Source organism: Spermophilus citellus (genome assembly GCF_964194105.1).
Source record: "Spermophilus citellus genome assembly, chromosome: 2".
Taxonomy (NCBI): domain Eukaryota; kingdom Metazoa; phylum Chordata; class Mammalia; order Rodentia; family Sciuridae; genus Spermophilus; species Spermophilus citellus.
Window position 1 is genome coordinate 206655309 of NC_138183.1, and position 25480 is coordinate 206680788.

Consider the following 25480-nt stretch of genomic DNA (forward strand, 5'->3'; position numbering starts at 1 on the left):
CACTTCCAGGCTCACTTATGTAGTTGTTGGCAGTTAAGGTTCTCTGCTGGCTATTCTCCTCAGCACGTGAATGTCTCCTGAAGGCAGCTTTTAATAGAGAAGGCTATTGTAAGGCTGCCATCAAGAAGGTGAGAGGAACAGAGGGTGAGAATATAACAAAATGATTAGATGTCACTTCTGAGACTCTGGCTTCCAGAGTCTCAGAAGTGACATCTAATCATTTTGTCATATTCTGTTCCGCACACAAGGGGATTATCAGGGGGCTATTTTGGGGGAGACCATTTTAGAGGCTGTCTACTATATGATGTTAATTTGATATTCTCTTTTGCTTGTTTCAGTATTCCAATAACCCGATTAACCACTTTGTTATGTTAAATTATTTTTGTTTGTGCGCCGGTGTGGTTTCTGTTTGTTTTACTGGATCTTGACGGTCTCTTGACTAATCACCTTACCCTGCTTTGTAAATAGTCCTTTCATTAAGTTTTCCACCATGTGAACCAACTGGGACAACTGACTTCAGTTGCTAGGACCCAGACTGATGAGTGAGCGGATAACCTAAATGGGTTGCCACTGATCCAGGAGTTGGGTGGGTCTTGGCATTGTGACATATTGTGTTTGGAATCAAAAGACCAAAGCAGAGATTTAGATGTGTCACTAACTGGTTCCATGACCTTAGATGATTCTCTAAACAATCTTAAACCCTAGGGTCCTCATCTGCAAAATGGGGAAAATAATGCCTCACTTCCAGTGTGACGGTGAAGAGTAAATTAAAATTTAGATTCCTGACAGAGTATGTAACACATAGTAAATTCTCAATAAATGGCTTCTATTACTGTTAGAAAATGTGTCCTGATGTTTAATCAATTGAAAATACCTACTTCACAGGTAAATTTGCTCAGTTATATGATTGCCAAGTATCCAAAATACATTAGCACTAAGTCCCTTTAAAAAGCTTTCCTAATAAAATTTATTGTATGTGACAATATATATTATTTAAATATTTCTTCTTATTCTTCTTATTCTTATTCTTTTTTTTTTTTGATGCTAGGAATTAAACCCAGAAGTGCTTCACTACTGAGCTCCATCCCCTGTCCTTGAACTCGAGATCCTCCTGCCTCAGCCTCCTGATCATTGGGATTACAGGCATGTGCCACTGTGCCTGTTTAAATATTTCTATTAAAAAAGGAATTTACTTGGCACTGAAATTAAACAATAACCCATTTAATTTATGAATTAGGTTCTAAAATTCTAAAACAGAGAATAAAATACTTAATTTTCTGTCTCCGTCTGTTTTTGTCTTCTATCCTATCTACCAGCAAAGCTTTATTCCAATAATGCTTTTTAATTTTTTTTTTCAGTGCTGGTCTGGAACTTAGGGCCTCCATATGCTGAGCAAGCAGTCTATCACTGAGCTACACCCATGCTCCCAAGAATGCTCCTTTAAAAATTAATTTATAAAAGTGCTCCATGTATTTGACTTTATTATTTCTGAGAAAAACTTATTTATGTAGATTTAATAAAGTTACAGGTATAAAATATATGGTTGAATTGATGATAGGTTAAGATGCCATCAGGACTCTCAGATTAACACACAAGCGAGTGTGCACGCGCACACACACATACACACACACATTTGGGAATGTCAATAAAAATTTAACAAAGCAAAAGAGATCTAAAAGTAAAGGTCTACTGCTGTACTTTTAGCCAACATAGCCAAGAAAAAATCTTTGGCTGATTCTTTAAAAATTCACTTAATATTGAACTCCATAATTTATAATGTTTTTCCTTTGGGCTGCTGAGTTATGTTCCTCATTATGATTATAGATCAGTAGCAAAATATTTAGTATTCCTTAAGGAGATTCATAGCTTAGCTGAGAACAAGGGCAGGTGTGGGTGGGAGACAGACAGTGGGTGGGAGACAGAGAGTGGGTGCAATCAAAACAAGCCAGAAGAGGACTCTAGGAAACAGGGGTGCAACCTGGGGTGTTCATGTGATTGACTCAGCCCTGATAAACTTCAGAAATCTGGGCAACAATCTGGCATTGACGTACTCAGAGGTTGTGTAACAGGGAATGGGGACCTGGAGGTCATGAGGTCAAGCAAGGCATTGACCTGACCTGAAGGCAATGAGATCAAATTTCTGGTTCTGTTGAGCCTCCAAAGAATAGTAATTCACACTCTTCAGGTCTTTCTGGACTGTGCTTTTGAATGTTTCAAAGCCTTTTTCCATAGATGACTTTATTTGAGGCTGACATAGGCCTGACAAGGTAGGCAAGAGATGGCTCCTCTCGGCTCCAGGTAAGGAAAGTGAGAGCCAGGTGGAGTGAAGTAATTAAGTGACAGGGCCTAGGCCAGGAGGGAGAGGACTCCTAGAGGGAAGGACATAGTGATGGTTGTCAATGGAAATTGAGGGAAGAGAGAGGACCAGATGTAAGGATTCTGGTGGCACAGGAAAGACACATGACCCAGCAAGGTAAGTGGACCCTGGGGCCCAATGCTCTTGACCATGGCCAGGAGACCACTGGTGGAGCTGATGGACATGCACCTGGTCATCTTCCGAGATGTTTGCTTTCTGACTGTTAGTGTCTAATCTCCATCCCTCTTCTCCTAAAGGTCCTATAAATGGATCAATTTATATTTTGAGCCTATACTTACAGTAGAATGTAGAAAAGCCTTTTTACTACTGAGTACCATAAAGTAGTGATTATTATTATGCACAAGTTCTTTGTAAACTATCAAGTACTAAATGAATGTCCATTGATGATGACTGATGATGATGATAGTGATAATATTATGCTTTTATCCAACCAGGGAAGTGCTTATTCGGTCACCTGATCTTCTTCAATTTAAGTTCTATATCCAGAACCAAATTCTTTAGGGTTGTGTTATACTCTTGGCATAGAACCTTATCCCTGTCACAGAGTCATGAATGAGAGACAAGCTTTTGACGGTTGGCTCGGTGCTCTTTCCACTGTGCTGAGCCCTCTTGTATGGTCTCTCCTTCCCTCCACTGGCAGGCTGCGAAAGTTCCAGGATCTAATTCTTTGTCTTGGTTACCCTGTTTGGTTCCATGAGCATACTTCTTAGTGCTCCCTCTAGGGACACTCTTGTGGCCAATTTGTCAGGCCTTGAGATTTGGGGCTGGTGAGAAGTTGATGTCTGCATAGTGTGGATCAATAATTCCTAAATGTCTCTTCTGAGTTCCTTCAGAATCCATAGTCCATTCATGTATTGGTTTGAAGATGCTTTGAGTTTTGGTTAAAGTGAAGATTCTCAGCACATAAGAGTCACCTGAAGATTCTTGAGCCCCATTTAAGACCAATTGGATCCAAGTTTCTGGAGGAAAGATCCGGGAATTGGTAGTTTTGAAAAGCTCCCAGGTGATTCTAGGGTGTAGCCCAGACTGGGAATCAAACCTCCATAATCTAGAGAGCATGCTTAACGGTTTATAGATCTGGTGTCTTTAGTTTGTCTATTTCAACATCACTCTTCAAATAAATTTTTATTCATTCTTGGGGGGTGCCTCACTTGTCTTATGTTCAGATAAACCTACAATCTGCCCCAGTGGAAGAGTGCCGTCTGCTCAGCCTCCTGGGTCACCTCAGCATCCACCCCTTGGACAGATGCCCTTTGTGGAGAAGCTCATCATTCATACATTGGCTTCCCCTACCCCAAATACCCCCACTTCTAAGTGATCTCTAAATCTGCCTCCTTGCCTTCTATAAGCAAAGATTCTGCCTCCAGCAACCAAGGGGTAGACATTCATCAGATGAGGAAATGAAACAAATGGGACTCAGATCTCCTGAATCCATAATTAGCCCTAATTTACACTGTATTGCTTATTCATTCAGTCATTAAATATTCATGGAATGCCTTTTGCCAGATTCAGCCTCTTCCCTTCTGAATATCCTGACTAACCCCACTCGAGGGTGACTGTCTTTGTAACTGTCAGACACATCTCCATGCAGCTTCCTGTGATGTTGACATACAGCGAAGGATTAGGCCTAATGAACACACCAAGCGGCACTTTCCCTGCCTGCTGTCTTGTGCCCTCTCCTTTCCTGGCATTCCCAGGTCTTTGGAGAGAAAGCTGACCACTGCTCACTGATGGCTTGTGTACCTCCCTGACAGAAAGACCCTAAGCAGGGGCATAAGAACTGGCTCCTGCTAAACGAGTCACTCCAGAGAGTGACATTCAGGCACGTAAGAGCCTCAGCATTGGTCTGGAATAGGTGCTGGCTTGCTGCCCCCGTGTGCTTTATACAAAGGTGTACTGGTCAGCTCAGAATCTGGGTTTTTCTCCTGCTGTGGCTCATGATTCACCTCCCAGCAGACAGCAATTAACCACCTGGCTTCCATATATAAACAACAAATGCAAATTCAACTTCACTTTCCCCAACAGACTCCAGTTCACAAGCTTTATGGCTTGACTCCCTGGTGTCCCTTTTCTTCCAGGGAAACCTCTAACTGGCTGTGTGTTACAGGCAGGTAGAGAGGTGAAATGTGTTGTGGGTGGCTTATCATTCTTCCTTCCACCAAGCTTGGAAAACATCTCTATTATCTTTCCTCTCAACCTGAATGAGGCTTCCGGCTACTCAACACTAGATCCAAGTGGTCATTATCATTTGGAGCTGGTGCAAAAGGGTCAAAACCTGTGGCCCAACCCAAGCAGTGGAAGGAAGTGTCTTTGGAACTGTACATGCCGAGGTCTGGAACGCAACTGTGACAACTCACCTAACCTCAGCTTCCTTATTTATAGCCTAGGCCACTGCTGCCCACTTCCCATGAGATTAGAAAAATTCAATGAGAAAATACCTGTAAAGAATCCAGTACTTCTCCTGGAATAATAAATGTGGCTCCCCTCTCCTTTCTTCTCCATTTAATGCGGCATTTATTTGAGGGTTTGATAAGAATTTTCTTGAATAATTTTAGGGTAGGATGGGTAAGAGCAACATCTGAGTGAGGGAGATACTATGCATAAATAAAAATGGAAGGAACCCAGAGTTCATGGAGCAAGAGCCCACAGAATTGGGAAATTCTAGCTGGAGAAGGAAGCCCCAAGACAGGATAGTGAGGCTGAGCTTTTGAAAGATGAGAAATGGCAATGAGAGATGATTATCAAGAAAGAAAAGTGCATGACAAGTTTGGAGAACAATGCTGGACACGTAGTTGAACTTAGATTGTTAACAAACCAGTCATAAATGAAATAAAAGTCTTAAGCGTGGGCCCCACACCCTCTCCAATTATTTCAACCTTTCTTCTTTCTAATAAATCATGAGGGCCCATAATACAGGGCGGCCATAGAGCAATGAGATTGGTTGCCAAAAATCAAACAGGAGGGAAATCAGTGTCAGTATTTCAGAGCACATCCGATTAGTGGTTAGTCATAAGGAGAATTAGCATTGTATGCATTGTTGCCAAATCCATCCCAAACATGCTTTAAATGGCTAGGAACTGTAGAAATAAAAAGGCCTGGGTCTGGGAAGGCTAATCCTGTCAACTGGCCATGTAGCATCCAGGAGTCTTAGTTTCCTTGCCTGTAAAATGAAAGGGGCATTTGACATGGATCAGTGGTGTATCAGAATGTTTTTGGTTCTAAGTAACAAAAGCTGGCTTGCAGGGGCTTAAATAATGAAGGGAATTTACTGGCTCATATAATTGAAAAGCTCACAAGGATTTGAAAAGCTTCAGGGCCGGTTCAAACAATTTACCAAGAACCAATATCCTCCCACCATTTCTTTATTTTTTTTTATTTTTTTAATTGGTTGTTCACAACATTACAAAGCTCTTGACATATCATATTTCATACATTAGATTGAAGTGGGTTATGAACCCCCAATTTTACCCCAAATGCAGATTGCAGAATCACGTCGGTTTCACATCCACAATTTTACATAATGCCCTATTAGTAATTGTTGTATTCTCTTTCCTATCCCCTACTATCCCCCCTCCCCTCCCCTCCCATCTTCCCTCTCTACCCCATCTACTGTAATTCATTTCTCTCCTTGTTTATTTTCCCATTCCCCTCACAACCTCTTATATGTAATTTTGTATAGCAATGAGGGTCTCCCTTCATTTCCATGCAATTTCCCTTTTCTCTCCCTTTCCCTCCCATCTCATGTCTCTGTTTAATGTTAATCTTTTCTTCCTACTCTTCCTCCCTGCTCTGTTCATAGTTGCCTCCCACCATTTCTTGGCTCTTCTGACTGGGTGTCACCTCTTAGGCAGACTTTGGCAGATTCTTCAGGTTGAGAATGGCTTCTAGCTGTTTCCTGGGGCCACCTGCCCTCAGTCACGTACAGCAGGAAGAGCAAACCTTTGTGCCGATATTATCAGCACATCTTAGGTCACATGCTGATCCCTGAACCAATCACTGGTCCAGGGGATGAATGTGATGATTGATCAGGCCTTGGTCATGTGATACTAGGTTTAGTTCCATTGCTAAAGATGGGTTCAGTGGGCTGGGGATGTGGCTCAAGCGGTAGCACGCTTGCCTGGCATGCGTGTGGCCCAGGTTCGATCCTCAGCACCACATACAAACAAAGATGTTGTGTCCCCCCAAAACTAAAAAATATTGAAAAATTCTCTCTCCCCTCTCTCTCTCTCTCTCTAAAAAAAAAAAAAAAAAAAAAAAAAAAAAAAAAAAATGAGTTCAGCTTCCCTCTAGCTGCATGGATTCCCACATGGAATCAGGATAGCTGGAAAGTGGGAAGGGGAGAAGGAAGGTACAGAGTCAAGCAACACATTGTCAGGGTAGATGGATTTTAATTTGGGGGGGGGGTGAATCAAATTCAAATGCAGTCATGCCAGGTGCCACATAATGATCATGAATAATTTTCTCAGCTACAGACTGCGTATTCAATAGTGACCCTGTAAGATTTTAAAGGAGCTTAAAAATTGCTGTTGCCTTAGCACAAAGCAATGCTTACCTGTTTGTGGTGATGCTACTATAAACACACCTACTTCCTGTTGTATAAAAGAATATCACATATAATACAATAATGAAAATAAATGACTGTTACTGATTTCTTTATTACTATACTGTACTACTATACTTCCATCATTATTTTAGAGTATATTCCTTCTACTTATAAAAAGAAAGGTTCATTGTGAAAGCGTATGCTGTGTTAGGCAGCCGGATGCACCTTGTGTTTACCTTGTCTCTTGCATCAAGAGGCCAGCCACACTGACTGATTGCCCTGCACCACTTAGGTTAGCTTAAGTACACTCTGCAAAGTTTGCACAACCACAAAGTCACTTAAGGAGGCTACTGGTAGCATATACAAAATAGATGCAAATGCAGCTTCCCTAGCTGACTGAGAAATGGGGGTTTGGCACTCATTCTTCTGTGAGTGATCTTCTTAGAAACCTAGTGCTCCTGAGGACAGAGATGAAGATCTCTTTGGGTCCATCAGCTCTGTTTCTTGCTATTGCTTAATTAGCAAAGATCTACTAGGACCACATGTGTTCCTGACCCCCATCTCCAGGCACTTCGGTGAGCCTGTACTATTATTCTGTGAACAGCTGTGTGAACAAAGTAGAACACTAATTTTAGTAAAAATAAAACTACGTTATATCAACATAGAGGTGTACATGTTTCTCAAAGTAAAGACTTACCCACTATTATTTCTCAAATCCAATGAAGCTTGCAACTGTTGGCCCAAGTTTCTGATAAAGACCAGAGCAATAAAGCACCAGGTCAGCATAAATGACTTATAAAGCTGACCAGTACACAGAGCTGGGGAGAAATGGTCCGAAAGGAAAAAAGAGACCAACAATTTCTTCAAATTAATAGTGACCACAAACTGGTTTTCTGGAAAGACTCAGGTAATTAACCAAAGATAGTATTTACTTTATACTTTATGGGAAGCCTTTGACATGTTCTTGAAAGAGTTGAAGTTTCTCTTAGTTAGAAGTTTGGCATAAAATCTGTAATGCTTTAAAAAAAAATCTTAATTTAAATAGTGGTAAAATATACTTAACATGAAATCTACTGTCTTAACCATTTTTAAATGCACATTCAGTGGCATTAGTATGTTCTCATGTCATGCAATCATCCCCACTGTCCATCTCTTCTCATAGTTTTCAAAACTCTTTTCTCTTTGTAAAAGTCAAACTCTATATCCATTCAACAATCACTCCCTATTCACTCCTAGCCTCTGCCCCCTGTAACTACCTTTCTATTTTCTGTCTCTATGATTGATTATTCTAGATTCCCTCCTGAAAGTAGAGTCCAAAGTATTTGTCTTTTTTTTTTTTAATAACTGCCTTAACATAAGGTTCTCAAGGTTCGTTCATGCTCCAGTATGTCTGGTAGAATCTCCTTCCTTTTAAAGGCTGAATAACAATTCCTTGTGTGTATATACCATGTTATTTGTCCACTCATACATCAGTGTGCATCTGGGTTTCTTCCACCTTTGGAACTGGGAATAAGGTTACAGACCCTGATTTCAAGTCTCTTGGGTATACACATACTCAAAAGTGGAATGGCTGAACCAAAGGAAGTCTTTCTTCAGGCACAGTTTTGTTTTGTAAAATTCTTAAATGCATATTCTAAAGTAGCAAATTCAGACTGATGATGCTGCGATTTCATCTCATAATGTAACAATAGGTATAAAAGGGAAAGTGACCAGGCAACACTTCTGTAAGATCAAGTGGCTTCTTTCCTATTCATGGAGATGGGAGCTGATAAGGGTTCGATTGTGTTCTAGGCCTGCATTTGTGTAGGTCTCCCAATCACAAAATCAAGTGTAAGGGATCCATAGTCTAACCCAGGTTTAACTCGGAGCACAGACCCAAGAAAACAAGGCTGTGCTTCAGGAGGGAAACAAAGAGGAGCTTCTTCAGCAGGCAGGGAAGACTGCTGGGCTGCCCAGATGTAACCTATTTTTCTTATCTGGCCCACAGCCTTCCTTTTCTATTTGGAGGGATGTAATGGCAATCGAAAAATGTCTCCGTCTCTTCCTCAGTGGAGAAAGTCAGAGCATCTCCTTGTGAATATGGTTTCATTGTTTGGAAGAGATTTGCACCAAAGGTTCCATTTAGTCAAACTTAATTTCTTCTAAAAAGTATTTCTTAAACAGAGGTGTCAAGTTCTTGCAGTTGACACCCACTACTAAAACAACTACACTTTCAAACCATTAAATATGGCATCGAAACTTCTCTCAACTCAATTAACTTCATGGAAAAAGAAAGAAAGAAAGAAAGAAAGAAAGCTTAGCATTCTGCACATAGAAAACAGCAGTAACTCAAGCACAGACTGCATATTGTGTTCCCGGTGACAAGCAGCTGACACACAATAATTTGGTGTCATGGAACTTTAAAAGAAAGAATAGTATTTCTCTACATTGAAGAAAAGGCTACACTTTGGGTCAGGCCTATTCTACCCTGAAAAAGATGGGTATGTTTCAGAGGTGGCAATGAAGACACTGTCTCGTTCGCACACTCATTAATAGTATCATCTTTCATTAACCAAGTAACAACTGATAATGAAAATTAAACAAACAAAACCCCTTTGACACAGGACTCAATGGTGATGTCATAGACATTGAATAGTGATGGTTTTTGCTCCAGAGCGTCTCTCTGATTGTAAGTCTTATACATTCCCAGGATGATTTGTGAATCTGACACTAGGCTGGTCTAGTTGGAACAAAGACCAGGAATGCTAACTATCCTGCAACAGTGTCTTTCAGATACTGAAGTCACTGCTACTTCAGATTCTCTTACCTAAACATTTCTATGTTATCATCTTGCAACCAGGCTCCCACCAAAGAGACAAGATTCTAAAGAGGATAATGAATGAGCAGCTCCTCCCTTACTCGGCCCTGTCTCTTTCTTTCTCCCCTTCCCAGGGCATCTCTCTCACCTGTCATATGTTGCCACTATCTTTTTGTGTATGCATGTAGTGTGTCTGTATCATCGTATCATTGCCATCTATGGGGCCAAGATGGCTAAAGAGCATTCTTACTAAGAGCCCTCTTGTCTCTGATTCTTTCCTCTTGCAGTTTGGGTCAAATCTTAGCGTGTTGAAGATCACCATCAGGCACTTCTTTAAATGCAGATTCCTGGACTCACACCAAGGAATTCTAATTTACTAGGTCTAACACAGGACCCAAAAAACTGTCTTTTAATAAGGCAATTCTGGATAGGAGGCTTTTGGACCTCACTTTAAGAAGCCATGTCCCTGGGATAAGAGCCCAGCATCTCTATCCCAGCTCAGTGCTCAGTCTCGTCACTGTTTTCCCTTGGATGAATGTGGCAGTCCCCAGGTTCTTCTAGGGCATTTAAGAGCAACCAAAATTTGTGCTGTCAAATTGTGTTTGACAGATTATCTGGGGTTACAAGGGACTGATTCAAACAGAAGAACTCAGTCACACTTCTGCATGGTGCAACCTAAGTAAGGGCAGAAGTTCCTGTTTTGTGTGTTTTGGCTGCCATGACTGTGACTGACAGACTAGGCAGGTAGAAGTTCCAGCAGAGCTGCATGAGCTGGGAAGCTGGCCAACCCTCTTCCCTTGGCCTCAGTTTTCTCATATAAGTAAAACTCCACAGGGTTAAAGTTCACTCTGCTTTTGAGATCCAACCTGGGAATTTAGCAAAAGGCTCTGCCATGGCTCTGAGAGCTGCTCTACTTCTAAGAAGCTTTCCCTAAGAGGAAGGAGTGATGTGTAAAACATGCAGGGTGAGGCACACACCAGAGTCCCCAGGACTTGCCAGCCCCGGCACACCTCCTCTCCCTAAGCCTCCGGGATAAAGTCATGGACTGTCTAAGGTCCTTCAGGGCACGGGGAACAGAGTCACAGCAGAGGTTATCCTGCTGGCTGGGTCCACAGAAAGGAGACACAGTCAGGGAAAGGAAAGGTCTAAAGAAGAACCAGGATTTAGTGATTCCCAACCCAGGCCCTTCTGCTCTGAAAAGGCACACATTATAATTGCATAATTAAGTAATATGTGACTAAATCTTCTTGTAAAACCCTTGCAACATGAAACTGAATTTTCCTTTCACACTCCCTCTGCAAATGTCTACATTCTTCCAGGAGAGATTTGCTGGGTTAGTCTATTTGTTACGACCTTTGTGTATACACATGCAGACAGATATCTCTATCCCTGGGAAATACAAGGAGAGATTTTATGTATATGTCTATGTGTTTTCTCTGTGTGTGTTTGGTCTTTCTTTCTTCCTTTTTTGGAGATGATGGGGGTGGGGTACCTCACTAAATTACTGAGGCTGGCCTTGAACTTGTGATCCTCCTGCCTCACCTTCCTGAGTTGCTGGGATTACAAGCATATGCCATGGTGCCCTAGCTATGTGTATGTTTTAAAAATATAAATGGGGCCCCTAGCTCATTCTGAAACTTGCCTTTTGCACGGAATAATACATCTAGAGATGTGTTGTTGCCTGTACATATAAATCTACTCCATTCAATATGATTTCTTTTTAATGTCCTGTCAATGAAGGTCTCCCCACGTCATGAGTTTATTTTCCCATGTCTTTTTTTTTTTTTTTTTGGCTCCAAGCACTGCCCAAACCCACATACAGGTGACCCTCAGAAATAAGATTCTTTGGCTAAAGGAAAGGGCTTAGGTTGAAGCTAGAAGCTTTTCTGAGGGAAAAAAAGAAAAGAAATATTTAAAGCAAAAAGAAATACTTAAATTACAAATCCAGAAAAAGTATGGAATGACCTTCCATGGAATTGGCCAAAACCCACACAGACATGCATTATTTTAAGATATTTAGGATAACTCCACACTTGGGAGGATTGAATCATCTCCTCTAAGTTGTTGGAACTTCCTGCAGGCAGCACTCTCCAATAGAAATATAATGTAAGCTGCTTTGGTGTTTTTGTCTAATAGACACATACACACTAAGTAAAAAGAAATAGGTAGGAGCACAGGTGTGACTCAGTGATAGGGCCCACAGCCCTGGGTTTGCTCCCCGTCATTGAAAGAGAGAGAGAAAGAGGAGTGGAGGGAGGGAGGGAGGGAAAAGAAGGGAAAGGAGAGAGGGAAGGAGAGAGGGAAGGAGAGAGGAAGAGAGAGGAAAGAAAGAGAAGGGGGAGGGAGGGAATAATCTTAATGATTTAACCCACTACATCCCAAATAGCGTCACTTTAACATGTAATCAACAGTATATTTAGGTATTTTACTTTTTTTTTTTTTTTTGGAATGAGTCTTTGACACGTTAGTGTTTCCTTTATTCTCATAGTACAGCTCAAGTCTGATAGCCACAGTTCAAAAGCTTAAAAGCTACACTTATCTAGTGCTTATTATCCTACATGGGGAAACTCTTAAGAATTAAGACTGAACATTTGTATGATGTGCTGAAAGACATCTTCTCAATTTATTCTAAAGTGGCCAAGTGGTCACATTTGGACTTTCTGAGTCCATTTTTAAGCCTTCCCCACCCTAGTTTTCTTTTTAACTCAAGATTAAACAGAAAACAAAGCAGATGGAAACTCCTGCCCACATAGAGCTTCCATATACTATCAGGGAAAGGTAGATGGTGGGGGAACCAGGGTGATGCTCAAGTTTCCAGAATCTCTTGGTAAATGGTGGGACCATTGTTTGACAAATCTGTTACAGGAGGCAGAACAGATTTTGGAAGAAAGATGATGGATTATTTTGCTTTCATTTGGGTGTTTGGAAGACGCCCAAGTAAAGCTAGGAAGCAAGTTTTGGGCTGTGCATATTCAGAGATCAAAAAGAACTCGGGAGGGGACACATAGATTTGGGAGCATCAGCATATTCATAATATTAAATCCCTGGGAATGAGCTATCCAGTCCTGGGTGGACATGTGAGAGCAGGAGTCACAACCCAGTCTGCTGGGCTCGAGTAAGTTGCAAACATACATGAATCAGGTCATATGTGAGACACAGAGAGTGTTAGGTTCGTGCTAACTGGAAAGGATGTGCTCTAAGGCAGCCAGATTTGGCCTGTAGGCCTCTAGGCTTCTGGAATTTCTCTCTCTGCCTCATCTTCCATTTTTAAGAAATAAAGATTGTTCTGGCAGGAGATTAGCTGTTCATGAAAGCCCATTTCTTCCTGGGTGAAAGTGGGAGTCACAATCCACTGCATTTCCCAGCCTTCTTTGCCATTATGAGTGGCCATGGGACAGAGTTCTTGCAATAGGAAATGAGCAGAAGTGACGTGCTCCCTTCTGGCCAAGACCCTGAAGAGGAGGGTGTGCCCTGCATACACTCCTTCCAGGTATAATACAGAATTCTAGGGGACTTAGGAGCCAAAGATAGTAGGAACTAGGGTCTCTGTGTCATGGTCTGGACAAAAGCTACTGACTAACTAGGACATCTGCTTTTGACTATTATAGGAGCAAAAAGTAAACCTTTGCTATGTTTGGGCCATATACATGTTTGGCTCTGTTTGTTACTGTAGCTTAGCCTAATCTAGCAAGTACAATCGTATACCAAACTCACCCTGGCTGTAAGCTCTGTGACCATGTCCACCTCGTTCACTGATGTAATCTCAACCCCAGGCCCAGGACACAGCATGAAATAGAAACATAATCAATAGCCTAATAATGCCAGCTCTATTTTATTGAGAATTTGTTTTGTGCCAGGCACTTTTATATACTAGGCATTATCTTATACATTATTTCATGTAATGGCATAAAAGTTTTTTCCATATAAGTTTTTTTTTATATTGTATATAGTTTCATGTAATATGCTTAACAACAGGGATACATTCTGAGAAATGCAGCATTTGGCAATGTTGTCATCGAGCAAACATCAAGAGTATACTTACACAAGCCTAGATGGTATAGCTTACTACACACCTAGGCTAGGAAATATATATGTGTATATATATGTGTGTGTGTGTGTGAGAGAGAGAGAGAGAGAGAGAGAGAGAGAGAGAGAGAGAGAGAGAGATCATCACTATTTCTCCTAGGCCCATGATGGAAAAAATAACACAAAACCAAGGCAAGCCCAAGAGAAAAGTATGTGATCCAGATATGTGGCAAACACAATATGTGTGAGTCTGCTGCTAGCAATCTATGGCACAGTGTTTTATAGTAAATCTTTTTTTATAAGTAGGAGTTCACTCTAAAATAACAATAAAAAGTGTAATATAGTAAGTACATAAACCATAAACATAAGTCTAACAGTTGTTTATTAACATGATCAAGTGCTAAGTACCATACATAATTTATGGGCTGTACTTTTAAATGCCTGGCAGTACAGTAAGTTTGTTTACATCAGCATCACCACAGATGTAATGTGTTGGGTGATGATATTATGACAGCTGCTACATCATCGGGCAACAGAAAATTTTCAGCTAGATTATAATCTTATGGGACCACCGTCTTGTACGTGGTCAATTACTGAAGAAACGTCATTAGTAGTACATGACTGTACATACTTCAGTTTTCCTTCATGGTTTCTGGTTCACAGCTCTTACAGTCTTTGTAATTTCCTAAATGACTTAAAGCAATCAGATATTTTATGTGTTGAAACATTTATCCTTTGTCCTTGATTCCTGAAGCAGCTCCAATATAGATTCAGGGTGATAAAGGTGAAAGACGGTTTTTTGTTTTCCTCGGGTCCTTTCAAACACACCCAACCTTATGCTAGTGAAATAGTTTTGGGGGGAAAAATTCTAGACAAGTCCAGGATGGGGGTCTGGTTTCCAGAGGAACCAACCATGTGCTCAGAGTGCTGGAACTTTCAATCCTACTCCTCCACCTCCTGGGAGGGGAGAGGGACAGAAGGTTAAGTTGACCGCTCATGGCCAATGGCTTCATCAGACATGCCTACATCATGAAGCTTCCACAAGACCCTCCAAAAGGACAGGCTTAGGAGACCTGCTGGAGAGCTGACCACTGGAGTTCCTGCAGGAAGGCTCTCCTGGAGGAGGCGTGGGAGCTCCTCCTCATTTTGCCCTGTTCACCTCTTCGCCTAATGGTCATCAGTAATATCCTTTATAATAAGCAGTAAACCTAAGTTTTGTGAGCCAGTTTAAAGTTAATCATACCCAAGGAGGGAGTTGTGGAAACCCCCATGGGCAGCTCGTGGGTCAGAACACGGGTGAAACAAGCGGGGGCTTGTGATTGGCATCTGAAGTAGAGACAGTCTTGGGGACGGAGCCCTTAACCTGTGGGATCTGACTCTGTCTCAGGTAGACAGTGTCAGAATTAAATTGAATTAGAAGAGGCACAGCTGGTGTCTGCTGCAGAATTGATTGCTTGCTTGGTAGGTGGGGGAAATGCCATACACATCTGGTCACAGAAGTGTCCTGAGCTGAGTGTTGAATAAGTACAGGAGACACTGAGTTGTTGTTGTTTTTTTGTTGTTTTTTTTTTTTTTCAGGTTGGTATTCTACCCTCTGAAACACTAATCCATGACCATGTGCATACATCTTAATGTTTTAATTAATGTAATTTCTCCAATCAAGGATGCTCTCAACCCTTCTCTCCATTTACTTAAGTTCTGCCTTCTTCATCTTTCCCAGGATCCATCAATCATTGTATCCTTTAATTAGTTCAGCAGAAATATTATATCATTCTTACAGCAGGGATTTCATGTATCTGCCTCTAGAAAGAAGTTGCCATGAGGGTAGCATCTTAGTGTTTCCTAGAGCACAGGAAAAGACCAAGAGCCTACCATGTGTGTGGCACTGGAGGTGCTGAGGACTAAGAGAGTCAGTTCTTTCTCTTGGCAATCTCTTCATCTAGGGGAAGACTGACATTAAACAAATGAATCACAGCATATGAAATCCCTGCATTGATGAAGACAGGAAAAGAGCAAAGAGCCAGTTCTTCTCCAAGAAGGAAAGAAAGGACACCCAGAGCAGGTGATTTTTGAGCTGAGTTTCTGAAAGAACAAATAGCACCTCTCTAGTTGTGTAAGATGGATCCTAAGGAGGAGGAAAAGTGTGTACAATGGTGTGGACACATCAAGATGCAGGGGTTCTTCTGGCTGAGCGAGGTGTTGGCTTGCTAGAATGTAGGCTTCATTCATTGATCCACATATTTATTCAACAGATACTGAATAAACCTAGAATGTGTCAACAATGTGCTAAATGCAGAGGATTCAAATGTGAGCAAAACAGATCTAAGATCACTCACTATCCTTGTGGAGTCTGAAACCTAGAAAGCTGGGTGTAGTGGGGTATACTTGTAGTCCCAACTACTCGGGAGATGGAAGCAGGAGGATCCATGGAGCCCAGGAGTTATTTAAGGTTAGCCTGGGCAACCTAGTGAGACTCCAATCAGAAAGAAGAGAAAGAAGAGAAAGGAAGGAAGGAAGGAAGGAAGGAAGGAAGGAAGGAAGGAAGGAAGGAAGGGAGGGAGGGAGGGAGGGAGGGAGGGAGGGAGGGAGGGAGGGAGCGAGCGCAAGGGAAAGAGGAAGGTTCATCAGGGACTGCAGCTGATCACAAAGCTCTAAAGCGCATATGAAAGGGGAAGGAGGAAAGGATAACCAAGCATGCCAGGGAGGAGTTGGGGGAGTGGGCTGGGCTAGACTGTAAGAGACCTCTGATATCATGCCAGGGAGAAGGAAACCTCCTCCCGTCTGTCACTAAGCCCTGCCTCTCCCTCCTTTGTGGTAACTCTCAATTTTGTTCAACCTTCCACCATTCTTGACACAGGCTACCATTGCTTCCTTAAATGAATGGGACAGTCTTCTAAAAGTGATCCTTGCTTCTCACCCCCTCCCCACATCGTTCCCAATGCAAATAGATAATCTTTTAAAAGAGAAAATCTGTTATCATATTATTCCCTATAGTAGGCAGAATTCTAAGCTAGTCCTGTAATCTCCTGGCTGTACTCTGGTGATTACACGACATTGTGAAGCAAAAGGGATTTTGCAGATGTACTTGAGGTGACTAATCAGTTGACTTAAAGATAGAAAGATTATCTGCCTCATGAAGCTAGTCTTTTAAAAGTAGAGTTTTCTCCAGCTGGTAGCAGAAGAGGAGGTGGGAAAGGTTGGAAACGAAGGAGGGATGGATGGATTTGACCTGTCATTGCTGATTTAAAACAGGTAGGGGGTGTTCCATGGGAAGGACCGGAGAGAGGCCTCTAAAAGCTGAGAGTTTTCTGACAGCCACCAAAAAATAAAAAATAAATGGGGGCTTCAGTCCTACAACTGAAAGCACCTGGATTCTGGAAACAACCTGAATAAGCTTGGAAGTAGATTTTCCCCAGAACTCAAACCAACCAACACCTTATCTTTAGCCTGAGACACCCTGAGCAGAGGATGCAGCAGCCATGCCAAGCAAGACCGGCCACCTATAGAACAGCAAAATATCACATGGGTGTTGTTTTAAGCCACCAGGTTTTTGGTAATTTATTATATAGCAACAAAAAAACTAAGGTACCTTCTAAGTCTCCAAACCTCCAGTAAAACTCTATGGAGTTACTAGGTCCAGGAATTTAATCCTCACAACAGTGCTATTAGGCAGGCATTTTTATTATTATCATTTTATAGATGACAAAACCAAGGCTCAGATTAAATACTTCTTCTAAACTCACAGCTAGTAAGTAAACAACCAGTCTGACCCCAGTGTTGCTACTCCATGGCTTCTTCTTGTTCTTAGGGTAAATTCAAATAGAAAAGCATGAAAATAAAATCCTTTCCTGCTTAACCATCATTGCCTGCTAGACACTCCTCTCACTGAAACTCCTTACAGCCCCAGTAACTGCCATGTTTTCTTGATTCCTTGACTTTACAAGTTGATTCCTTCTGTCTGGATTGGGGCTTGCCCCTGTCTTCCATCCGTTTTTCCTTTGGCAGGCTCAAATGGTTCTTTGGGTCTTTTGGAAGATGCTATTTAAAGTGGGACATCTTCTTGATCCTCCCAGATGAGATTGGATTCTACTACAGTATGCAGGTAGGTTCCTCTTGCACCTTATGCTTCCCCCTATTAGAAAACAGAAGACACTGTGTTAAAAATGTTTATTCAGCTGTACTCATCACTAGATAGTGAGATTCCTGCAGGCCAGTACTGGTGATTTGTTTATCATCAAAGCTTTAGCATAGGACCTGGGGCATAGTAGAAACTCAATAAATATTTACTGCATGAATCTGTGAATTGACACAAGTGCTTTTATCCAAGAAGCAATGAGAAGCCATCCAAGGTCTTGAAAGAAGGGAGTGAGCTTATAGCAGGGCATATACTTAAAGCAAGTCTTTTACACAAGAGACTGTCCTTATCAGCTGAGGATGAAACAAGTTCACTGGCATTGTGACACTGGCTTTCTTGTGCTGTGAAACTTGGCTCTTACCTCTTCTGAGACACATGGATTTTCTGGATACTAGAATATGTCAGAAACCGCCATGGTAGTGTCCTCGGTTTCCCCTTAAAGAAGCAGGACACATAAAAGAGTTTATAACTTGGGTCTGCGCCTCATACTTCCACCACAATCAGGAGTTTCCCTGTTAAGAAGGCTGTGGGAAGCTGAGGCTCTTTGGAAACCAGCAGACATCACCTGCGGAGAACTGGGAGTGGCCTCTGAAGGTCCCGCTCCAGTGGCGAACATTTCTTACCTAAACTTGCTCACCGAGCCCACTGTCCCTTCTAGTTCTGCTTATATATGCAAATCTTGCTTCCTGCCAAGGAAGAGTGGAAGATCTTTTGCTCAGATTCCGAGTTTACAGCTCCTAGGTGGTCTTACTAAGGCGATTACAGCGTCTCTGTTAGAGATGCTGAATGCCTCGGTTTCCCGGTTTGTGCAAAGTGCACTCCCCAGAATACGCTTCCCTGAAGGAACAGGGCCACATTTAGGGGCGCCTGGAAGGTGAGATAGTTTGATCAAGACACATCCAGTCACCTCTAGATACAAGGGGAGGAGGCAGTGGGTGGACACGCAGAGCTAATACCTTGTAGAGGTGCGGAGAGGTCCCGAGTTCTTCCTTGCACCCGCTCGCGAAAGAGCTGCAAGTTGGACTTCAGACGCCAACAACTCCGGCGGGGGACAGACTCGCGCGGCGAGGCTGGGAGGGGCGAGTCTGGGCGCCGCGCCTCGGGTGCTCCGGGCGGGAGCTCTGGCCGCTGGGGCGGGAAGGGGTGGAGCCACATGGGGAGGAGCAAAACCCGGAGGCCTCGGGCACGGTGGGCAGAGCCAGAGCTGCAGGAACCAGAACCCGGGCGCGCGGCCTCTGGAACGCTGGCCGTCTGGGCGGAGCACAGCATCTCCCGCCCGCGCCGGAGCCTGCCTTCGGCGCGCAACCAGGGAAAAAGACCGGCGCCGCTGGAGACCGGGATCACAGATTCTTTTAATCTCGGAGCTGCGGGCAGTTGGTGCTGCTCCTGCTGCCCCACCAGGGCCCGGCTAAATCTGCAGTTTGTGTCCCGTTTGCACTATGGATCCTTCGGAGAAGAAGATATCGGTGTGGATCTGCCAGGAGGAGAAGCTGGTGTCCGGTCTCTCCCGCCGCACCACTTGCTCGGATGTGGTGCGGGTTCTGTTGGAGGACGGCTGCCGGCGAAGACGGAGGCAGCGGCGGGGCCAGCGAAGGGGGATGGCCGGAGACCCGCAAGGCCCAGGGGAACTGCCAGAACCCCCGGATGAAAACGACGACGACGAAGATGAGGCGCTGACCCAGGGCATGCTGTGCGGGCCCCCGCAGTGCTATTGCATCGTGGAGAAGTGGCGTGGCTTTGAGCGCATCCTGCCCAACAAGACGCGCATCTTGCGCCTCTTATCCGCCTGGGGCGACGAGCAAGAAAACGTGCGCTTCGTGTTAGTTCGCAGCGAGGCGTCGCTCCCCAACGCAGGTCCGCGCAGTGCGGAGGCGCGGGTAGTGCTCAGCCGCGAGCGCCCCTGCTTGGCCCGGGGAGCCCCGGCGCGGCCCAGCCTGGCCATGACCCAGGAGAAGCAGCGGCGGGTGGTGCGCAAGGCCTTCCGCAAGCTGGCCAAGCTCAACCGGCGGCGCCAGCAGCAGTCGCCGCCTTCTCCCTGTTCGTCCACTTCATCGTCCACTGCCTCGTCTTGTTCGTCGCCGCCGCAGGCCCATGAGAGTGCGTCTGTGGAGCGCATGGAGACGCTGGTGCATCTGGTGCTCTCCCAGGACCACACCATCCGCCAGCAGGTGCAACGGCTTCTGGAGCTGGACCGAGAAATCGACCGCTACGAGGCCAAGGTGCATCTTGACCGTATGCGACGGCATGGGGTGAACTACGTGCAGGACACTTACTTGGTGGGGGCAGGGATAGAACTCGATGGGCCCATCCCGGGCGAGGAGCCCGAGGAGGTAGCGGTAGCGGAGGAGGTATCAGCGGCGCCCCTGGACGGTGAGGCTCAGGCGGCAGCGCTGGAGGAGCTGGCCCGGCGCTGTGACGAACTGCTGCAGCTGCAGGAGCAGCGAACCCAGCAGGAGGAGTTGCTGGAGCGACTCTCCACCGAGATTCAGGAGGAATTGAACCAGAGATGGATGCGGCGGCGCAGGGAAGAACTGGCGGTTCGAGAGGAGCCCCCGGAGCCCGACGGCGGCCCGGACGGCGAGCTGCTGCTGGAGCAGGAGCGGGTCAGGACGCAACTCAGCACCAGCCTTTACATTGGGCTCAGGCTCAACACGGACCTGGAAGCCGTCAAGGCGGACTTGGATTACAGCCAGCAGCAGCGGGACAGCAAGGAGCGTGAGCTGCAGGGCCTTCTCCAGACTTTGAACACTTTGGAGCTCACCATAGTGCAGGAGGGGGCTTCTGGCCCCAGCGGACCCACGCGGGAACCCCAGCCTCAGGCCTGCGCCGAGATGTGGGTGGACCAGGCTCGCGGACTGGCCAAGAGCTGTCCTGGCAACGACGAGGACTCGGATACTGGACTGAGCTCTATGCACAGCCAGGACTCGGATTCTGTGCCTGTGTGCGAATCCCTGGTGTAGGAGAAGCAGGGAGGGAGCCGGAGACGGAAATGTCTCCCTTTCCTGCAGCAGGCATTGGACCCGCCAGCTTAGGGACCCCAAATCAGGCTGGGGTGAGCCCGGAGCTGCTGCCTGGCCTCAGATCTCCAACCGGATCCGGGAAGGGTTGGGGATGCCTGCTGGGCACTGGCTCTTCTCTGGTTACAGGGTGAGTGTGGAGGAGGGTGAAGGAGAAGGAAGCCTGGTCTGTGTTCCAAGTTCTTTTAAGAGAAAGAGGTAGTGAGGCGGTGGAAACCCCCTATATTGGAAAAATAATATAGCACTTCTCAGTCTAGGGATGCAACCTCTTCCTTCTCCATCACCCTGGGGAAACAGACGTGGTCCAAACCCATTTTCAACACAAGAAATAAGTATTATGGAGATTTCACCACTCCTCTGTAGGGGAAGAACTGATGGCAGCTAGAACTATAGTTTGTGGCATAAAGTGCTCTTAAAAGAAACAGTTGGATGAAAAGGAAATTCCTTGAATGTTAATTGTGACTGTAAACGTGTTAAAACTAGCCAAAGAGGACGCACTGGTGTTGGTCTCAGCCTTACTTAACATCTTTGATAAAAACCCATAGGCACCAAAAACCCTGCCTGTTTACATTTCTGCAGATTTGGGAATCACCCATCGGCTAAATCATTTGCCTTTTCTTTCAAAGGCTAAAATGTATGGAAGTCTAACTCTGTATTTCCTCCTAGAAAATACAGTGTAGGTTGAAAGGGGATCTTTTTTTCCAATATAGCCTTTTATTATTACAAAAGCCAAACATATTCTTTTGAAGATATCAAATCCTGGCAAACATAGTCCCTGGTTAAAATTTAATCTGGGCTCTTTGGGGTCTGTTCCTGCAAAGGCAAGTGTATTGTCCTTTGGTTCATGCTGCCACTTTGTTGACCCAATCACTGTTATTTCAGAAAAAAATAGAAGGGAAGTTGCAGAACTCAAGTTACACACAACTTAATTTGCTGTTTAATGAGCACTCTAGTTTAAACTAAAACTTAAAAACAAAGATCTTTGCTTATGTTCAGCTTTGAACTTGAGCTATAAGATTAAAACCAACTATGACCTTCATGGATTTTACCCAAATTCAAGTCTGACTCCGGTATCTTTGGTCAGAGGTTAGTTACTTGTTCAAACTTAAATCGAGACAGTGTAAATATCAGGGTTTACTAGATAAAGGCCTCCAAATAAAAAGTAAAATAATCTCATGGTACACCTTAGGTGAACGAGTTGATTAACCATAGCACGTAGCCACAAATAAAAGCATATTCAAGTGAGCTAAGGGTTTGGATTACTCTTGTCTGATGCACACCTGTGCACATGCCAGGGGAGGGTGACACATTCTCTGAGGTCAGTGATAGAGCTGGTGGGCATTCAAGTGTAATTGTTCCAGTTATTTCAATTAAAACTTATCAGTTGTAGGGAGTTGTTGGCCCCGTGGAAGGAGTCTGCTGGCTGGTTTCCCTTTGGAGTTGAGTACTTCTGAGGAATGTGACTCTAATCTGTCCTGAGGAGGTATTAACAATGGGCTGTGTGTGTGGTGCCAGCATGGTGCGAGAGCCTGGTTATCAACCTAACTGTTGAGGATACTAGGGCTGGCTCCAGTTTCAACACTATACGTGAAGATAACTTAAGAGGCCTTGTTCTATAGAGAAGTTTCTTCCCTTGCAGGGACCCTCTGTGTTGCCAAAAGGAGCCTGCCCTCCTGACCTCCTCAAGCCACCATCTGTGCTGTCTCCTCCTAGAGACAGCCCCACCTTGGATACTGCCACTGCCATGGTATTACAACACGTGTGTGTGTGTGTTCAGATTTTCAAGTAAAATCAGAATTAAAAGGCCGTTTTCTTAATTGATGTTTTCAAAAGACCTTACTTGGCGTAATTATGGTTTTTTAGTTTCATCTGATGCAGCAAACATCTATGCATTTGGTCTCCGGCATGATTAAAATGAGGAAGGAACCCAAAGAAACCCACTGTCCTCAGACAATCATTTGATCCCTTAAACTCAAAGTCTAATGGTAGCTTTCATTTCTGAGGCAGAGGTAAAATCCTCATTAGAGTGTGACAAATGCTACTTGTCTGAATGGTTTATGCTGGCAATGGGCTGACCTGGTGGTTTTTAAATTATTGTGCTTTTTTCCCCCCAGGGTGGTAGGGGAGGTGGCTCTTGGATGTTTATTAACTTAGAAAGAACACAGAAGTTGGCAGAACAGGACTGCCTGGCAGAAAGGAGCTGTTTTCCTTTTCACTATTATTATTTTAAACTTTGATGGGCTGCTGACGTCAGCAAATATTCTTGAAGCCCATAAAGCAAACAAGCCACATCACAGGGAGAAGGCTTGTGGGATTTTCTCTGTTGCTGTCTTTCTAGAACCCTTCCCTCTCCCAACCACCTGAAGATATTTCTCTGGTCAGCTCTCCAAGCAGTGAGGAGTCTTTATATATAACAAAGGGCTAGCCTAGCCTGCTGAGTTTTGCTTTCATCCAAATCAATTATATTCCTAAAAGGCACTCTCTGTGTGGGTAGGAGAGGGGAGAATGGGGACAGACCAGAAGGAGACAATAGGTACTTTTAAGAAGAGCTTTTTGCAAAACCTTGCAAAACTGAGAAAGATATAGGTATAAAAAGCACCAAAACAGTGCTTGTGTATAGGAAGTGATAAGTAAATATTAAATAAGTTTGGTTTCATTCACATGCACTGGGCATGGGAGCAAGTGCATAAGTGATGCTCCAGCCCCTGATGTCAGCGACCCTGGGAAAAGTGGCTCCTGTGTTCTCCAGGCCTCGCCAAAATCCTGCGAGGAACCAACAAGCTCTGGGGGAAGAGGAGGGAGTGCAGGTTCCACACCAGCCAGTCCCATGCTTTTTCTGGAACTGAGACAATCAATTGTGTATTGATGTGAACTATCCTATTCTTGGCCATCTCCCAAACCCAGAGATTCCATATGACATCTCTATGTTTGTTTTTTCTCCTACATAGAATATGTTTATTATTATATTTACTATTAGAAAAGTTACATAATCTAGTCCTTGCGACAAACCTGAAAGTAAGATGAATACCAAAAAAAAAAAAAAAAAAAAAAAAGTTACCCTAAATCTCTCACCACCAAAAGCCTGTCACTTCCAAAGTTTGGCATTTTTTCTTAGGGACTTTTTGAATTTTGAAGAGTTCATATTTTGCTCTGTTTTTAAAAATACAATTTTGATAAGATTGCCTATATCCTATGATACTCAGGTTGTGACAGACTCCTTCTAAACAGATCCATTCATCTGGTAAGTATACTCTAGTTTATTTAACTGCTCATGTTATCAGGTTGTTTCCCATACTTTTTTACTATTATAAAATAATATCATGATAAGCTTTTTTTGTGCATGTGTCTGTTTCCTAATTAGACTCCTTCCATCCCTCCCATAAGAGCCCTAGAGAGACAATTCCAGACCAAAGAGTACAAGTATTTAGAAGCTTGATATTGCCAAGTTACTTTTCCAAAGACTTATTCTAATTGCAATAATCAAAATTAATTAATTACTCCTTTGTGGCCTCAGGAAGATAGGGTGGACAATCACTGTCTTAAAATATATTTACAGTAGCAAGCATGGTCAGCTGATAAGAACTGTTAGGGGGTATGGTATTTTCTCTCTCTCTTTTTTTTTCCCCTCTGATCCCTGAGCACCTGTTTAAGGTAACAGCAGTCTGGGCTCTCATTAGAATTGGCCAGTGATCTAAAAGGAGGAGGGACAAAATCTCCACATTAGCAGGATTAATGAGATGGCAAATATAAGTGTATTTATATAGAGAAAATATTCATTATATATTTTTTGTCTTTAGTGGAAACATTTTTCTAGGGAGATAGCATCATAAAACATTTGTGTATTTCTCACCTAGTTGTTTATCAGCAGTCTCTAGCAGCTTAGGTTTTTCCTAGAAATTTCTTTCTAGATACATCACTGCACTTGAGCTTATTCTTAAATTCTTGAAAAGGGAAGATTTGATCATGGCAGTCTGTGAAATCTACATTGTGAAAATATTTGCAGAATTTATTTCCCTAAACAAAAAGGAAGGAAGATGAGGAACCCATTTTCCTTGAGTGTTTCCCAAATGCCAGATCCTTGTGCTGAGTATTTATGTGTGCATTTTTTTTTCTGCATTCTTCTTGTGTGACGGAACTTTTTAACCTCCAGTTTTTACAGAGAAACGAAGTTCATCTAGCAGATCATCAGCAGTAGATGCAGGATTTCGACCGTAGTCTGATCTCAAATGTGCTCTGGTTGCCACCCACATGAGGCACATACACAGGAAGTGTTTGGCACCTGGAAAAGGGAGTCTTCTTGGGCCCCAGGGTGTTGGCATTGGAAAGGCTTAGAGACTATCAAAGTTTTCCCTCAATTCCAGAGCTGATTATTATCTACTAGATGAGGATTTAGTAAAAGACCAAGAAGGAGAAATTCCTATGTAAATATTTAAGTAATTGATTATAAGAAGTGAGTGTTTTGCCAGTGGAAAAGAAAACTTGCAAAAAGTTAATATCCCACGTATTAGCATAGAACTTTTGACTGAGAGCCCCAAGGGCTGTAACTGCTGCAGAGCACAGTCAACAACATGGAATCCTTGGACAC

General features: G+C 43.5%; 1 protein-coding gene across 1 annotated transcript; it reads left to right on the forward strand.

Annotated features, from left to right (window-relative positions):
• The first annotated feature begins 19109 nt into the window (after positions 1 to 19109).
• RASSF10 (Ras association domain family member 10) lies at positions 19110 to 22685 on the forward strand. Its single transcript, XM_081279802.1, has one exon. The coding sequence runs from the start codon at positions 19318 to 19320 to the stop codon at positions 20836 to 20838; it is 1521 nt and encodes a 506-aa protein (XP_081135928.1). The 5' UTR covers positions 19110 to 19317; the 3' UTR covers positions 20839 to 22685.
• The last annotated feature ends 2795 nt before the right edge of the window (positions 22686 to 25480 follow it).

Excerpts from the sequence above, each read along its gene's own strand:
- RASSF10 (XM_081279802.1), top strand. The coding sequence starts at position 19,318 with ATGGATCCTTCGGAGAAGAAGATATCGGTGTGGATCTGCCAGGAGGAG.